At 41.6% G+C, this 17,008-nt stretch overlaps 2 protein-coding genes and 1 long non-coding RNA gene across 6 annotated transcripts in view; 2 read left to right on the plus strand and 1 right to left on the minus strand.

The window, feature by feature from the left end:
* Positions 1-9,307, plus strand: zgc:123010 (tetratricopeptide repeat protein 31). 4 transcript variants are annotated; one of them, XM_027277391.1, is made up of 16 exons: positions 1-221; positions 2,575-2,657; positions 2,752-2,832; positions 2,942-2,998; positions 3,095-3,304; positions 3,383-3,496; positions 3,988-4,033; positions 4,161-4,251; positions 4,331-4,472; positions 4,602-4,706; positions 4,919-5,012; positions 5,145-5,175; positions 5,322-5,396; positions 5,581-5,683; positions 5,776-5,897; positions 6,762-9,307. In XM_027277391.1, the coding sequence occupies exons 1-16, from the start codon at positions 164-166 to the stop codon at positions 6,895-6,897; spliced, it is 1,548 nt and encodes a 515-aa protein (XP_027133192.1). In that variant the 5' UTR covers positions 1-163; the 3' UTR covers positions 6,898-9,307. The 4 variants fall into 4 exon arrangements, with proteins under 4 accessions (XP_027133192.1, XP_027133194.1, XP_010742938.3 ...); XM_010744636.3 differs by having other exon boundaries at positions 2-221; positions 5,319-5,396; XM_010744660.3 differs by lacking the exon at positions 1-221 and adding an exon at positions 232-712 and having other exon boundaries at positions 5,319-5,396.
* Positions 5,836-13,613, minus strand: LOC113745599 (uncharacterized). Its single transcript, XR_003462233.1, has 3 exons — positions 13,497-13,613; positions 13,199-13,321; positions 5,836-5,939 (listed from the first exon to the last, which is right to left on the minus strand). It is a non-coding gene; the product is annotated as an uncharacterized LOC113745599 (long non-coding RNA).
* Positions 12,158-17,008, plus strand: part of loxl4 (lysyl oxidase-like 4) — a 22,124-nt gene continuing 17,273 nt past the window's right edge. Inside the window, exons 1-4 of the mRNA XM_010745686.3 lie at positions 12,158-12,303; positions 13,503-13,850; positions 14,882-15,180; positions 15,268-15,482. Coding sequence (XP_010743988.3) covers positions 13,523-13,850; positions 14,882-15,180; positions 15,268-15,482 — 842 coding nt within the window. The 5' untranslated portion in view covers positions 12,158-12,303; positions 13,503-13,522. The remainder of the gene's footprint in view (positions 12,304-13,502; positions 13,851-14,881; positions 15,181-15,267; positions 15,483-17,008) is intronic.

The raw sequence follows: 17,008 nt of genomic DNA on the forward strand, positions 1-17,008 counted from the left end.
CTGCGTTTGACGCTCAGGAAGTGGACTAAACCACCAAAGATTCCCGCAGATTCGCTGTCGATAGTCCCGATGTTACAAACGTGTCCACACTGACCTAAAACCTTTTTGTTTTCTTTTGTTTTTTTTAATACTCCTTGTGGGATATTTGAGACGATAATGCTGGATGGTTGCGCTCATGAAATTCACCAGAGATATATGCAGGCTGTTGGGACTCGGGAGCGGTAAGGAAAAAAAAAAGAGAGAGAGAGAGAGAAAGAAGAAGAAGAAGAGAAAAAAAACTGAGCCAAACTTTTTAAAAACTCAATCACAAGTTCAACTGATAACAAAACGAGAGAGACAACGACACCAGAGTACAATATCTAACACGTGGGGCTGTTAAACGATATGTTTATGGTCGTGTTTCGCTGTTGTCTTTGTCGTCAAATTCAAACTAACTTGTTGGTTAAACAATGAGAGTTCCCCTGTTGCCAGTTCCACCCTCGCTCGCTTGCACATTTTTCAACTTTTGCGCACTCGTTGCCAACAACTTTTAAATATCTTTAAGACGGACGTCAACAGACCGTTTTTTGTTTTTGTTTTTTACATAACCAGCAATAACACGAAAACCTACAATGTCGACTTTTTAAATAGCAGCGAGATGTAGCTGGAAAAACAAAACAAAAACTACTTGTTGGTATGATCACAATGCTTCAGATAGGTGTAGCCGAGCTCGGTGAGTTATACGAGCATCAAGTAATGTGTGTTTAAATAAGTCATGTGTTTGTCACTTTGTTCCTTTTCTTGCTTGTGCATGTGTATTTAGTTTCCTCGTAGAGCAGGTTAGTTTACTGACTTGTTAAAAACACCATCAGAGGCCGTTTCCCAGCATTGAATCAGGAAATTAAGTGTTTATTATTTTTTAATGTCTCACTTGGCATCAGAGAGCTGACCGGATATTTGTTTTTTCTTCTGTTTTATGGTTCTTTTATAACGAAGGGATGTCATGTAGATCATAAATTAAATTGTCCATCCACAACACTTTGACCTTTGTGTAGAAAGGCTGAATTAGGTTACTCTTATTATTGTTTTTAATTATTATGTAACTCACTTAAAGCCACTGACACTTGGTTTTATTATTTGACTGTGTCCCCTTTCTCTTTGTAATGCTGAGGTAAGGAACAAAACTCTGATTTCCTGGTTGAAGCCATCCAGTCCGTGATGATACACTGTTATTTTGCATTCCTGTGGAAAGAGCTCACCTTTCAGCTCAACACTAATTTAAGCTGTCTCCACGAAGGGTAGAAACAGTGACTCTTTTGTTGCTTTTTGTCCACGGCTCTCCAACGGTATCATTTATTTGTCGGGAGGACGTGCGGTTATAGGTAAGATTTGACAGAAAGCCTGATTGGGCTAATGGGATGGAGCTGTGCTTGAGCGGTAGCTGTGTCGTGACATTTGAGTCGTGGGGGCAGACAGCTGAAATTCCTTCCTCTTTCGATGTATGTTTGGAGACATTAAATACTTGCGATGGTACACTCCTTACTGTACCAACGCCAATGAGACGTGGTTTAGTAGGGTGCAAAAAAAAATGTGCGTGGATGGATGATTTAGGCAGCAGAGTTTAGATAGTGCCGTTCGTTGCTTACACTAATCATATATTTAGTACTTGCCTCAGCACTGTCTAAAATGGTGATTCTGTCAAATACACTATAGAAAGAGGAAGTTCACTGACTGATTGTGCTCGTGTTCCCCCACAAGTAATGTAGTAAGCAGTACAGAGAGCTTGTGTGCCAATAGAGCAAAACTCCAGTCAGAGTCACATCATGAGTCACAAACCAAGTATGAATTTGTCACTCTTTGGAGATCTTTGCTGAACAAATTGAAATCTGACACCACATAGATTCCTGCATGGTCCGGTGTTTTGCTTCCTTTTGTCTTGCCATTTGCCTGCTGCCACTGGGCCTAAATCAACGGTTTGATCTCATCTATGCACATGCGCGCGCACGCACGCACATTCACGCACATCCCACATTCAGGGCAGTGGTTGTTTTCAATGTCATTTTTTTCGACCTAGTTTCTGAGAAAAGATGTCATGTTCTCAAACAGCATTGATTGATGCATATGAGTAAACTGAGTCTTAACAAACAACTTGAATCAATCTCACTGAGCAGTTTTCTGTTCTGTTTGCACTTTCTGTCTCAGGCTGAGCTTTCCTGGCTTTTAATAAGAAAGCATTACATCATCTTTGCCAGTCTCCACCCTATGTGATTTTTGTTTCTTGTTATCAGAGGTTGCAATGGTTTGACTTGAATGTGAATGAGGAAGGAGGAACGTGTTTATTTGCAATCCAGACAACATTTTTTTGTTTTTGTTTGATGGAACATAATGTGTGCAGACAATGACTTGCTGTGCTAACTTTCCCTGCACGCTTTATCAGTTTAAGAACGAACCACACTCATTCACACATTTTCTAGATTAGAGCAGTTCCAACAAACCACATATCTGATCCCCAAGCATTGATTAAAAACGAAAACCGCAGAAGTCTGTGTGATCTGGTTCTTGAGAGCTGATGTGCTTGTGTTTCTCTCCAAACAGGCCCCCCTGTCCAGCAGCAGGAGGAGCAGATGGACTGTGGTGCCGCAACCGCTGACCCAAGTGATGATGCCCCTTTGTCACAGGTAAACAAATGGTGTCAGACTGACATGGTGATGTCAAACCTACTAGGGTGGAGGTATATGCCTGGTGCAATGTTCAACTGTGCTGTTTGTTTAGGATGCATTAAATGGAGAGGAGGATTTGAGTGAGGAGGAGAAGGTCAGACGGAGGGCAGAGCGACGCAAAGCGAAGAGGAAGGTGAGCGTGCAGGTCCTCACATCCACTAAACATGCATTTGATGTCTATTATGCTGTGAAAGATGAGTAAAGTGCATTTTCTAATGTGTCAAGTGCTGCATCTGTTTCAGCGCCGTCGGAAACGTAAGAAGCAGGAGCAGGTTAAGCAAAACGAGAGCACCGAACGGGTAACAATCTCATTATTCTTTCTATTAATGCAACCTACATTTGTCTACTGTTAATGACTGTACATCTTATATTATATATGTGGTTCTGAACATTAGGATGATGAAGATGAGGATGGAGGGGGAGATTCTGAACTGGATGAGAGCGAGTCAGAAGCAGAAGCCGGCGCTGAACAGGAGAAACAGACAGTGCAGAAAGAGGAGGAGGAAAATGAGGCAGCTGCCTCACAGAAATACGTCACCACTCCAGACGTGGCTCCTTCGGGAATCAAGGGACATCAGAAGACCCAAGCCAGATCCGCTGAAGAAGTAAGGGACACTATAACTAGAGTATTGTGCAAGTGTCTGGATGACGCATGATTGAACACCAGTGTCTGTGTCCCACAGGAGCCTGAGTGGGACGTGAGCAGTGCCTTCTTTGCTAATGCTGCTAGCCATATCAAACCCAAAGGATCAAGTCGCAAGTCCAAAGAGAACAAGGAGAATGAGGCCAGGAGAGAGGTGAATGAAAGCTAAATGATAGTGTAACATGAGGAGGTATAGCGAGAGTTCCTAACATAACTCTCCACTTTTATCCTTGTGGCAGCGGATCCAAAGTCCGATGTGAGGGAAAAGTGGACTCTGGACCACGAAAGCCTTTACAACAGTGTGTGTGTGTGTGTGTGTGTGTGTGTGTGTTTGTTTGTGTGTGTGTGTGTGTGTGTGTGTGTGTGTGTGTGTGTGTGTGTGTGTAATCTACTATCGCTCAGCTGTGGGATGAAGCGTCCGGTCTGGACAGTTGTGTGTTGAATTAAGCTAATGATTTATTGAACCCAACAAAATTTCAGAACTCGTTAGATAAATCCTTTTCTTCAAATCGTATCTTTGTACGTCCAGTGTACAATTGATGGGGCGACCTCATTGTCTCAAGCACTGAAGTATAGTTTTATTTCTTTTTTTCAGAAAAAAAAGTAATTTGTGAATAATAAACTGATGATTGTTTTTCCTTACAGTCCAACGGAACTGACACCATGACCAAGAAAAGTGCATCACTGACAGGTATGGATTATTTCTGCATAGCAGAGTACATAATCAGCCTTTTCATTTTTCATTTCAGAGGAATATGATGTCTTTGCCTACTAGCTCACCTGAGAATTGTTTACAAGCATCTTTTTCTTTCTAACAGAAAAGGGGATAAAGCTGGTGCAAGAAGGGCAGTACACCCAAGCAGTCAGTATGTTTACAGAAGCCATCAAATGTGATCCAAAGGATAACAGGTACATTCATGGCCATGGCTAGTTTATTAGAAAAGGGAGCACACAAATAACGTATTTTTTTTTATATTGCGTCTTGTAGGTTCTTCGGGAATCGTTCCTATTGCTATTACTGCCTGGAGCAGTACCCTCAGGCCCTGGCAGACGCTGAACGCTCCATTCTGCTAGCTCCAGACTGGCCCAAAGGACACTTCCGCCAGGGCTGTGCTCTCATGGGCATGCAGGTGAGTGCAGGCTTCTGTGGCCTTGCCATATACACACGCAAGAAATATCTACCGAATAGCTTCACGTGATAATATTGGCCTTTACTTAACTAATTTTGTGCATCATGTGTGTGTCTGTGTGTGTTGTAGCGGTACAGTGAGGCAGAGAAGGCTATGGAGCAGGTGCTAAAACTGGACAGAGACTGTGACGAGGCTGTTAATGAACTGTTTAACTGCCGAGTGCTGCAGTTGATGGTACGTACACTTGCAAACAAAGTTGCAAAGGTGTTTCCTGTAAGCTTGGCAGCTGTGAATGGAAATAACCAGAACTTCCTCTCAACTTTTCATTTTTGGAAATAACATTTTGTTATTGAACTTGTCATCCTGACTTAAAACCTCATTCCTTTTGATTGTATTTTGACTGGTTATTCATTTTTTTTTTTTTAAATTCTTCTTCTATTCCTCAGGAGCTTGGTTTTGAAGAAGGACAAAGTGTCCTGCTGCTGGAGAAATTTTCAACTGTGCAGGCTGTTCTGACATCTTGTTCTGATGTTGCCAAGGGTAAGCTTACATGTGCTGTAAATATTTGTTTGCATTTTGTCTTTGTCTAGAGTAATGTATACAATATGTATGTGCTAAAAACATACAACCTTTTTTCTATATATTCTACTGATGGAGCTCTTTGTTTTGCAGGGAGCCAAGATCCATCAGTTGTGCAACCAGGGTAGGTGACCATTTGTTTGTCCAATCAAAGCGAGGGGTCAGAGGGGTTTGAAGCCTCTTGTGGATTAGACATTTGTCTTTATACATTGTCACTTCTTTAGTGTTTTTTTATTGCCTTCAATCACATTCCTTTCTTTCCTTTAGAAGCCCTTGTCCATCGCTGTGGGTGGGAAATGTGACGACTGAGCTAACTGAGAAACACCTATGGGACCTTTTTAAAATGTATGATCCTAGTTCAATAAAATATTTCATACTAACTGAATTTATGACTTTATATTCACAACATTCCACTTCCTTATTCAAAAGAAAGGAATTTCAGCCTCTTTGAACAGTAATATGAAAAAATCTAATATTTAACCAAGGTATTTATTGACTTGTTGGTTAAGTTGTTTGCTTTGGGTTGTAGGTATGGCGAGATAGAGAGTATCCGTGTGCTGCATGAGAGATTCTGTGCCTTCGTCAACTTCAAGAATGCAAACATGGCTGCTCGTGCCATGGAGAAACTTAATGTGAGTACTTCTTTTGTTCCCGTTACTCAATCTTGTGCCTGTTTTTTACAGAACATCATTGTGGAGAGTTGCATGTATTCGTCTTCTCACAGGGTTATTGTATTGAGAACACACGTTTAGTGGTGCGCTATCCTGACCGTCGCACTCAGAGGGTCCTTCCCATTCCACTTAAGACCTGTCTTCCTGTCACACAGCAGGCAGGGGCAACTGCTGGGTAAGAAGCACTTCAGTCTCACTTTAGAAGCTCTCTAGGTCACTGAAATCATACAACAAGAGCAGGGATGTATGCCATTAGTCAAATAATCAATTAAAACTCCCCACCATTGTCAGTCAACCCCATAAATGACTAGTTGGGTAAACTAATTATAAAATTTGAATAATATACACACACCACAAGACAGGGTTGAGATGGCCCTATCCAGGGGAAAAGGGAGCTAGTGTTGGTGTCTGAGTATGCTAAGTTACAATGACATTAAGGAGTGAGAAATTAGCAATCACATGATAAAACACCTGTCAGTCTGTCAACTGGTGTAACGGGATATGCTGGAGACTGTAACTTGGCTGGCTGTGTGTGGTTTGTGTGTTTACAGAGTCTCTTAATTGTGCTCAGTTTTGACTCTTCTGAATGTTTTCTTAGACTTTCGTTACAGTTTTTAGACAAATTGCTCCTATACTTTTTAGGGTTGTCAAAATAATGGGTCTGTTTTGCCTTGTTTATTATAACGCGTCAGAAAAAATGAACAGAGAATAATCATGCTCTATCGTACCGCTTGACCCTATAGGTCACACACAGCTGTACACAGTAGATTTATCAAGCTAAGTCTTATCAGGCCACACATGAACAGGCGTTGAGACTAGACTGAGTCTACCTCCCAATCAGTTTAGATTGCAAGTGTTTTCACAGTAAATATGGATTTATTTAGATTAATAATCACAAAACATGTAATTGATTAGATTAATTAATCACAAAACATGTAATTGATTAGATTAATTAATCAACTGACAGCCAGACAACACTTCATGTTTTTCTGTGTCTTGTTGTATTTCTATTTATGTCATCTTCCTCTCATCTGCCCAGACCGCGACGACGTGGCCCAGTGAACGGAGATGAGTGTTACTTCTGGAGAACCACCGGCTGCCATTTTGGTGACAAATGTCGCTACAAACACATTCCTGATCAGAAAGGCAAGGACAGGAAACCTTGGCAGCCTTGAACTCAGCCTACTCTCTGCCCCAGTAGCGTGCAGGAAACTGGGATGCACAGACTGAACCAAAGGAGCCGGCACTTACTGGACCAGCTTCTCTGGGCTAAAAATATTCACTGTAGCAGAATGGACCAGAATAGTCAGAGCCAGTACTCAGGCTCTAGGGCAGGGATAGTCACACATGTGCCACAAAAGACTGGGAGTATGAAGGGTTGAAGACTAAACTGAACAAGATTGCTCAGCAGTACAACATTAACCAGAAGTGTGCAAGGAATTCACCTTGTATAGTCTTTGATTTGAAACAAAGACCTTCATAATCACAGCGCTTCATGGCACATGGTGACCTACTCCCACTTCAAGGGATACAACTAACATCACAGGCAACACAACATAATGAGGAAGTGAAACTGCCATGGTCCCCTAATGGAAAAAGAGGTAATGACTCTTATGTATAGCAGTAATGAAAGGACTCAGGCCAAGGTGCTTCAGTGACGATGTGTGGGATGTTCCTTCTTTAGAAATGCCACCACAAAGCAGTGTTCCTCCCCATTTTTCAAAGTTCAATGGTTAGTAATGTTTTTGACCAATACTTTAACTTACGGTTTTTTGACAGTTTAGTTTGATCCATGGCCCACAACTGCTCCCATTACTATGCGGTTCATATTGGGGCTTCATTTATTTACCATTAGGTGTTCCTATGCCAATACAGATTGTCCACCAGACCAAAGACTTACCAACAGACATACTGGACATTTCAGTACCTCTCCTATGCAGATGAGGGTTTTCTTTTAGCCAAAAAGCTACAGAGGCCCACAGAGGTGCCTTTATACTGTTCTGTGTAGCCTTACTTAAGTAAACATGGGTACATGGGTAAATAGACTTGAGAGATTGAAAAATTGTATGTATTAATGCATGGATTGTGTGTATATTTAATTTTATTTACCTATTGGCTGTCCTTGAAAGAGTTGATGCACACACTGCATGACAGTAATAGAAAACACTTGACGGTCTTATGCAGTTCAGTAGAATAAGGGTGTGAACAGAGGCTGTTGTGGTCTACTTTCAGTAGAGGTTTTGTTCTGAAGTGTACAGCAGCTTGGAGTTCATGGTTTTTTGGTTTAGTTGTATTGGACTGCATGAAATGTCAGGTGTGACATTCTTCAGTTCTGCAGACTTCTTCTCCCCCATTTTTGTGGACAGTAGGAGAACTGGTTGTGGTACTGTTCTGCATACCCAATGCAAATGAATGGCCTTCATCCAGTTTATCGCAGCATTAGAATATGAAATATACTTCAGGTATATTTGCATAGTAAACATCACACTGCTTTATGCCTATGCAAAAGAAAGGTGCCGACTTGATTGTCAGTTCTGTGTCAGACGTACACGCCTCCCACCTCTGGCACAAGAAGTCCATTTTTGTAGATTGGAATGTCAATGACAAACAAGGTGATGTCGTACTATAGAACAGTGCCTTTAAAATAATTTGTGCACACACATTTATGGCCACGTGTAACATGGTCCACTTAAAGAACTTTTGAACCTTGAAAAGCAGTGTTTTTGACCTTAGGGTGGTCTCCATTTCAGTATTTTAGTGAACCAAAGAATGCTTCATCTGACGGCTCTGAAAACGGCCTTGTTCTTTCACGAGTTTCAACACTAGACAGTTCATTAAAACCCATTGGCATGTGTCTTTATCAACCACTAGATAACAATTACAGCCACACAGTCCACACTACGTTCACTATTAAACTATGCACAGCATAGCAAGAGTATTTATTTTCCTATTTATACCTGTTTTTTTTCCTATTCCTTTTTTACAACATCCTGGGAGCTGAACACAGCTTTAATTCTTTTGTCTTTTCTCTTTATGGTAGAGTAAAGAAATAGCTCCCCCCCCTTTTCTGGCTTTAACAAACTACAGTTAATATTCATTTGGTGCAAAAATCTGTCAGATGCTGCACTACTACTTTTCTTGTATTACTTTCTGTCTTGTGGCTCAAACTTACAAAAAAAGGAATTGGACACCAAACCTAAAGACTACACTTGTTGATTTAACAAACTTGCTTGTTTTGGCTGGTGCTGTTTACTACGGTTGCACAGTGCATTTAGTTTTGCCTAATAAAATGTGTCGGATGTTCCCGCAGCACATTTTGATTTCACCTTATTGAAATTTCAGAATTTGACAAAAGATTGCCCTGAGTTTAATTGTATCTATTTGGTATGTTTTTTAGTTTTTATTTTATTTTATTTTTACCTTGTTTCAAAATGTTTCAGGAAATGGAGTTTTAATTCTGATGTACACATTGATAACCAGAGCACTGCAATTCTTAATTAATCTTCAAAATATTTTGTATTATCGTTACTGCACTGCAAAAGAGGATTTTATATTTAATAAAATGTATTTGAAACACCTAGAACATGTATTTGTATTTGTCTCTACATGACTTAAAGAGAAATGTCTGATGTATGCAGTTATTCTGCTCATGCGTTGCAAAAATGTGAATTTTCTGGCATTGGTATGTAGTTTTTCTGCATGCCACAAGGTGGCAGTGTTGTACATGCTGAAACATGTATTCATTGCACTGAAACACCACCAACTTAACCAGCCTGTGCAATGCACATATACATTCATCTTTTTTTTTTTGATCTCCAGAAACCAAGACGTTCCTTTAAGTCAATCCTGATGCTCAAAACCCTCAAGAAGTAAATCAAAGCAGACCATACTGGTGTGGGGGGTGGGGAATATGGTAACCCTGTCATCTAAGGCTGTCAGTTTTTATTTGATATTCGAACATGGGTTCGGATGAGGTGGTAAAAAACCTCCGTCCTACGGGAGACACTTGTGTGGCCAGCATGAAAGATGCATTAGGGAATCTGTAACCACCGAGACCAGTGGGAGATGGAGACATGACTAAGAGAACTGAGAATGTGTGGGAAAAGCAACTATTATGCCACAGATGACATTTTGAATGGAGAGGAACTGAAACCTGATGCAACCTGCATGTAGGCTACTTCGTAAAACATTACATATGAAGTTTAATTCACTCATGGGTACTACACAGCATGTGAAAACATTGTATAATGCTTTCCAAAAGTAAAAAAAAAACAAGTAACAGAAAGCATGTCCACAAAGAAGACTGGGATAGCCTAATAAGAAATGTTTTAGGGGCTTGATTCACAAGGAAGAAAATCAGAATATCTTTGCCTCTGCTGCTTTGAAAATTACCCTGACTATCTGAAAGCTATCAGAGTAGAGTATCAGTATAAAATTACATGCATGCATTTAAAATGGTTGGTGTTGGCTGTATGAATGCTAGATAAGGTTATATTTCAAACATAAATGGGTGTGTGAAGGTATCCATTGCTAACGTGAAATTAGAATCCTGTTTTAAATATTTTTGACCTCATTGTGAAATTTTAGCCCACCTTGTGTGTGTTTAAAGGAATGATGTCATTCTCTTCACACTCTCAGCCCTATAACCTGTACAGCGTATCCTGTATACAGTATGCGCTCTTATAGCACTCTTTGAAAGTAAAAGCATTATGAAAGCCTGAAGAGAAGGCAAGTGGGGGTTAGTATGAGGAGGTGCTGTCTTTTGAAAAGGCACTTGTTTATTGTTGAAGAGCATGTATTTATTTCATGCCTCCACAGATTGTGGGTAAGGGCAGAGCCGGCTCGGTCGGCGTAATTAGAGAGGTGGAGAGAGCGAGAGCTCTGCCACTGAGAGTTGCTTCGTTCAGATACTCTTAGCCCTGTGAGCCCTCCGAGACCTTGTAATGCACTCTCACTAGCACACGCACCCACTGAGCTATTAAGTATTGGCACACACGCAGGGACACCTGTCTGGTCTAGTTTAATTAGTCTGATATGCAACAGTGCATCTCAAGTTATAATGGAAGGATGTCACACAAAGCAACGATAGTCATATTTTTAAACACCTTTCTTCTCTTTACAGCTTTCATTCCTTTCCCTGTCGGCCTTGGAGATCCCTCTGATTTGGCCCCGCTAATAGGGGGTCTGCTCTTCCTGTTCGGGTTTACCAGTCAGGGAGGGACCACCATCCTGCCACCCAGTCACACCATGACTGGCAAACATCTCAATTACAACTTCAAAGTTTACATGTGTGCACACAAATACACATATATGTAACATGTGATTTTTTCCCCCTCTTTTTTTTCACTCTGCATACAAGTAAGTGTTTTTACGGTTGTGGTCGATGTTTCATTTCCTACCTCCCCTGTCGTGATTGTAATTTTTCATGCCTCTGAATAAACCTTGCTGCCTCAAAAAAGATGCCCACTGAGGTTGACTTGAAAACTGAAATACAGTTTATCAACACAACACCCTGAGGCTATATTTGTCCCAAATCCACCCAAAATGACTCAAAAAATAAATAAACAAGTTTTAAACTTGTACAAAGGCCTAAGCAGTCAGATCAGGACTGAGCACTGAAGTGACCCTAGGAAGCCATAAAGGAGGACCTCCTTTTTAAATCAGGATCTACACTGATCAGTTCAATCTTTATACTTTCTATATCACAAAGACAGGTTAGGCACAGGTTAGGTAACATACTTCTGAGCAGGGGTGGTATGGCATATTCTCATCAGTCACGTTCACCATGGCTACGATGAGGCTGAGCCTATTTTAGAGCTGGTGGTTTGCGGCCATCTCAACAAGGAAATATCTACCCTGTGGTATGGGGAGCTTCTTTAAGACACTTGGAACTTGATGTTTGAAACTATTCTGGAACCAGAGTCCTTCCTGTTGGTTACATTTACACACGTTTACCCACCGAAAGGTTGTGTAACGCTCTGAGTGAGTAGAGAGGTGCAAAGATGCCCAATCAGAGAAAAACACTTGATTCAATCATGAAAATGGATTTCATAATGTATGACGTCCATTTCTACTAAGGTACAAAACATCCCAGCCTGAAACTGATGAGTCTTGTGGTTGCTAGAGATTAATTTCATTTCATTCACCATCAGATTCATTTATCTGTGAGGGCTGACTGCCCCATATTTCATCTCAGATCTCATTCAGCAATGCTTAAAAGTATTCATCCACAATTTTATAAATGTCAGCAAAGAAAGGAACATAGAATAAGTTAAAATGACAAATCCTCCATCAGAAGAGCCTCACTGCTTTGATATTTTTAGATTTTATAGGAACAGAGTTGGGACATTATTAAGACAATTACATTTTAGCATTGGAATTACACTTCTATATTAGAGAAAGATACCTAAAGGGAAAGAGAGCACAGGAGGAAGGAGGGAGGGAGGGAGGCAGGGATATAGGGAGAAGGAGGGAAAAAGGGAGGATTGACTAAGGAGAGCATTTAGTAGACACACTCCTTCACTCAGTCACTCTCCCCTAGCTGGTGACGTCCACCACTGCAAACATTTGCTGCCTGCCAGGTGAGTGAACTTTCACCTTCTCCTTTTACCCGTTTCTTGGCAAAGAATAACATTTTATTCTCACTTGACTTCTCAGTCTCTACAGTGCAGTGTCTATTTTTTAAAATGTATTTTGTATTTGCATCTGTGTGAATGTGTAACAGGTGTTTTAAGGGTTGAGATGCTTCTCTCCTCTCTGGATTCTTTATTTCAACTAGATACATTAACAGAGTTAAAAAACAGAAAAACAGACCAAAAAAAACAGAGTTAGTTATAATACTAACACAGTTCAAACATTTAGAGGAAGTATCTGTTGTTTTAAATGTTGTTCTTACACTGATTTAAACTTACAGATTAAGGCTGTATGCAAACAGGCTGCATTTTCCTCACTATGATTTACTAAGGCTAGTCTCTATTTGCTTGTTGCTGGTTTGTTCCTTTGTAATTTTACCATCACCATAGACAAACAAATTTCGTGTATTTTGTGCTCAGTGTTGCCCTGTGGCCTGTAGTGATTTAGTGTTTCAGTGTGCGTCTCTTGAGTTCTTGTTTGCCTGTGTCACTTGTCAACCTCCAGTTATAACCTGCCTCGTGTTTCTGTCTGGTTAGTTAGCCTTGGGGAATTTTAATTCACGTCAATTGCAATACAAAAAGGCGCTGGCGTGTCTCTAATTACATGCCTATGTTTGACATGAGTGGAAAGCATTCATTTCATATGTTGAGGCTTCCATTGCATCACTGCAAGATTGATGCTGCTGCAGGGATTAAAAACTGAAATGTGGGACTATAAAAACAAGTGAAGTTGTATCTCTTTGATTGTGAACAGAAGGGCTGCCACTGCAGTCTGTCTGAGCACACAGCTCATTTCTTGATAAAGGTAAAGTGCATACTGGTGGCTGTACTTAGCCATGCCTACCTGAACTATTTTGTCCAGAGGATGTCAGCGTTGGTCCGTTTAATATCCAGGCCTCCTCGGTTCTCTACTGGCTGGCTGTTTGAATTTAATGTATCCACAGTAGTTTTAAGTCTCAGGATGTGTCTAAAAGTGATGATAGATGTTTCTCATTAAGGATAAATTAGCCTGTAGCCCCGCTCTGCTTAATTGACAAGCTAGTAAAGTGACTCCGCTGTTAAATTTGACATAAATGAATAAAAACACCGCGCAGCATTGACTATTTTAACTATTTAAATCATGCAGCGTTTCACCCCTTTACCTGCAGACCCCCTCCTTTCAGTCACGATGACCCGCACCCTCTGCTTGAGCTCCCTCCTGCTCCTCGTCCTCCTCGCTCTGCTGTCCCTCTCCTGTCCCGCTCGTGCTGAACCTCGACGGGGCACGACGTCCTCTCACCGCAGGGCGGCTCGCGCGCCAGCCGCCAAGGTGCGTTTGGCGGGAAACTACGCGCGAGAACCGCACGAAGGGCGAGTGGAGGTGCTGCACAACAACACCTGGGGGACCATCTGCGATGATGAAGTGGACATCAAACTGGCCAACGTGGTGTGCAGAGAGCTGGGTTTCCGGGGTGGTATAACCTGGGCACACAGCGCAAAGTATGGAGAAGGAGCGGGTGAGCACGTTATAATTAAGCCATCTTTGGTAGTCTGAGGAAAGGTCAAATGTCACCATTTTTTCTTGTGGGCCAAACTGACTGGATATGAGTTATAAAAGAAGAGTAGAAGGGGGCTCTCTTATGTATTATAGCTGCAACCTAGAAACATCTAACAAAACTAAAAATAAAAGCGTCTGCTAAATGCAATGTAATGTAATGTAATGTAATGTAATAATGCAACACCACAGGTGTAATTGATAATATTAGTAGGGGCTGCAGTCCATTTGGCTTTACTAGTTTCAAAGCCACTGTGCATACCGTCTGCTGGCACTGTCAAGCCTTACTGACAGACCTAATTGGAACAGAGCCATCATTAATTGTATTAATTACACCTGTGGATTTTCTGCTGAGCTCTGCAAATGGCCCATTACACTGACATGGTCATTTATTTGATTCAGAAATTCTTAGACTCATTGGCAAGCAGCCATATTGGAACAGTTCATCCCAATCTGTCTCCTACAGAAACGTCCATGATATAGTGTGTTTGCCCGAGTACAAACTACATGTATTGCTTTATACCAAAAGTCCACCAATTAAGACATCCAAAATAACTAACATCATAAAGTGACAAAGATAACTTGTCGTGGCACTGGAGTCTACATCTCGTTAAGGTCTCCTGGCAAGCTGTTAGAGCAAATATATGGGCCAAAAAAGGGCATTTGTTTCAGAATAATGACAGCATTCGTTTGCCAGAGTTGTGCAACACTTGCTGTGGTTTATGTACATTCTTTACTGCTGCTTTTAAATCCAAATTAAAGAGAAGGTTGAGTGGATTCTAGGAGTAGGATCCTGCCTTGTAAAACACTACGTATCTACTGTTAAACATGCCACTAAGGTGCAACCCTAAATCAGCATGCCAGTAAAAGTCGAGTGTTAGGTGTTTAGGAACTAATTCGGGCCTGTGCGTAGATGCTTTGCCCAGTCTGTCTATTGAACAATCAATGAAAATCACAACGAATTAAATAATGAATTGTATATTCTTTCACAAGGCCCAATATGGATGGATAATGTACGCTGTGATGGCACAGAGAAGTCCTTGAAGGACTGCAAACACAACGGCTGGGGGGTCAATGACTGTAAACACTCTGAAGACTTGGGGGTGGTGTGCACCACTGAGCGTAGGCTGGATCAGACGGCCAGCAGAGGCTACACCACCGCCTCCAGGCCCAATGGCAGCCCCGCACCTCAGTGGCAGGGTCCTGTGACCTCCCGTGGGCCAGGATATGGCTATTATGGTAACGGACATCCACATGAGATCCCCAGGTTCCAAAGACACCACCACTACCAGGTACAACAGTTTGCCTTACATTTCATACATTTGATGTTTTGATTAGAAAGACACTTATCAGTTGATGTGATGTGCATCCTTCCTAAGGGTCAGAGTAAGGTGCAAATTGAAGAGGTCCGTCTTCGTCCTATCCTCATGGCTACTAAGAGGAAGAGTCTGGTCTCAGAGGGTGTGGTGGAAGTGAAGCATGCTGGGAGATGGAGGCAGGTTTGTGACCTGGGTTGGAGTCTCAACAGCAGCCGGGTTGTGTGTGGGATGCTCGGCTTTCCAGAGGCGACTAAGCACAATGTCAAAACATACAAGTGAGTATGAATTCTTTCAGCTAGCTGCACTGAGAACAACACAATTCACCTTTATGAACTCAAGTTATTAGATTACAAAACACTGGGCTGTTGACTATAGTTCAAAAGGGCAACATGCTGTGCCATTCATCCCATTGTTAAGTGAATAAAAACCCATCCTGAAGAATAAAAAAAAACAACAGTGGCATGGTGTTTAGAGACACTTTGAGTAAAGGCCTTTTGGGGGCTTATCTTCCTCCCCCAGCCTCTTCTCCCCCGTGTCGCTCTTTATTCCCCCCTCCCTTCCTCAGCCTTGGGATGATGATAAAGAGATCCCTGTCCCCTCTCTACTGCCCTTTCTCTACAACCCTCTCTAAGCAAATCACCTCTGCTCACCTCATTACCTCTCTTTCACTCTCTCTCTGATGCTATCTCCAGCTTGCAGCGCTCAGACAAACAGCCCCACTTTAACTTTTAGATTCCCATGCCGTGGTGTAATATCACTGCTGATTGTGCTTTAACGCTCCCATCGATACCATGTGTGAGACAGGAGTAGCTATTGGAGAGTGGGATGAGGGTCTTTGTGAAGCGACTCATCTTATTAGCAGGGCAGCCTCTGCAGGCTTGAGTCAGTCATGCATCTCTTCTACACTTGCACATCCCACTCCAACAGCATGTGCGTCATGCTGCCAGTGTGTGTGTGTGTGTGTGAGTACTTTTTATACTGTTGCCAGTACACTTCTAGTCAGTCTTGGTGCCAATACCAAAAGAACACGTCTTTCAATACATTATTAAAGGAACAGTTCTGAACATTTTAGGAAATATGGAGCCATCAGCATTTGGCTTAGCTTAGCAAAAGACAGCTAGTCTGGCTCTGTCCAAATGTAACAAAATCCATCGAATATAACCTGTAATGCACACAAAATAACATGTTACATTTTGTTTGTTTAATCCACGAATAAAGCTGCATATGTAATTACTATTTTAAGGGGTTTGGTAGCCGGATTTTAACTTTTTTTTGGACAAAGCCAGACTAGCTGTTTCCAGTCATTATACTAAGCTAAGTTAACCGGCTGCTGGTTCTAGCTACATTTTCAACTGACAAACATAAGAACAGTATCAAACCTCTCATTTAACTCTCAACACAACATGCAAATAAATGTTTTATTTTAAAGTGGTTCGATACCAAGCCTCATGCAAACACTGTTCCCATGAGACATGTGGTGCCTCCTTTTGCCCCTTTGACACAGATTTACACTGCTTCTCCTCCCTCTGAAAAAAAAACATTGACAGTGGTTTTTTGGGAAGGCTCTGCTCTTAAACCACGAGAGGACCACACATTAGCACAGAATAACTCCATTGCTATTATAAGAAGAAATGGTGTCTGACCATTCGCTGTCCTCGGTGGAAGGGGGACCTAGTTGGATCTTGCTCTTGGAGAGTTGCCGGCTCTAGGTGATTCACAGTTTAACTATTCTGTCTCTCTTGGCCGGGGGTTATTCTGACTCAAATGGCAACAGACCGCAACATCTGCTCTATATTGTACA

Source organism: Larimichthys crocea, chromosome III (assembly GCF_000972845.2).
Source record: "Larimichthys crocea isolate SSNF chromosome III, L_crocea_2.0, whole genome shotgun sequence".
NCBI classification, from domain to species: Eukaryota; Metazoa; Chordata; class Actinopteri; family Sciaenidae; genus Larimichthys; species Larimichthys crocea.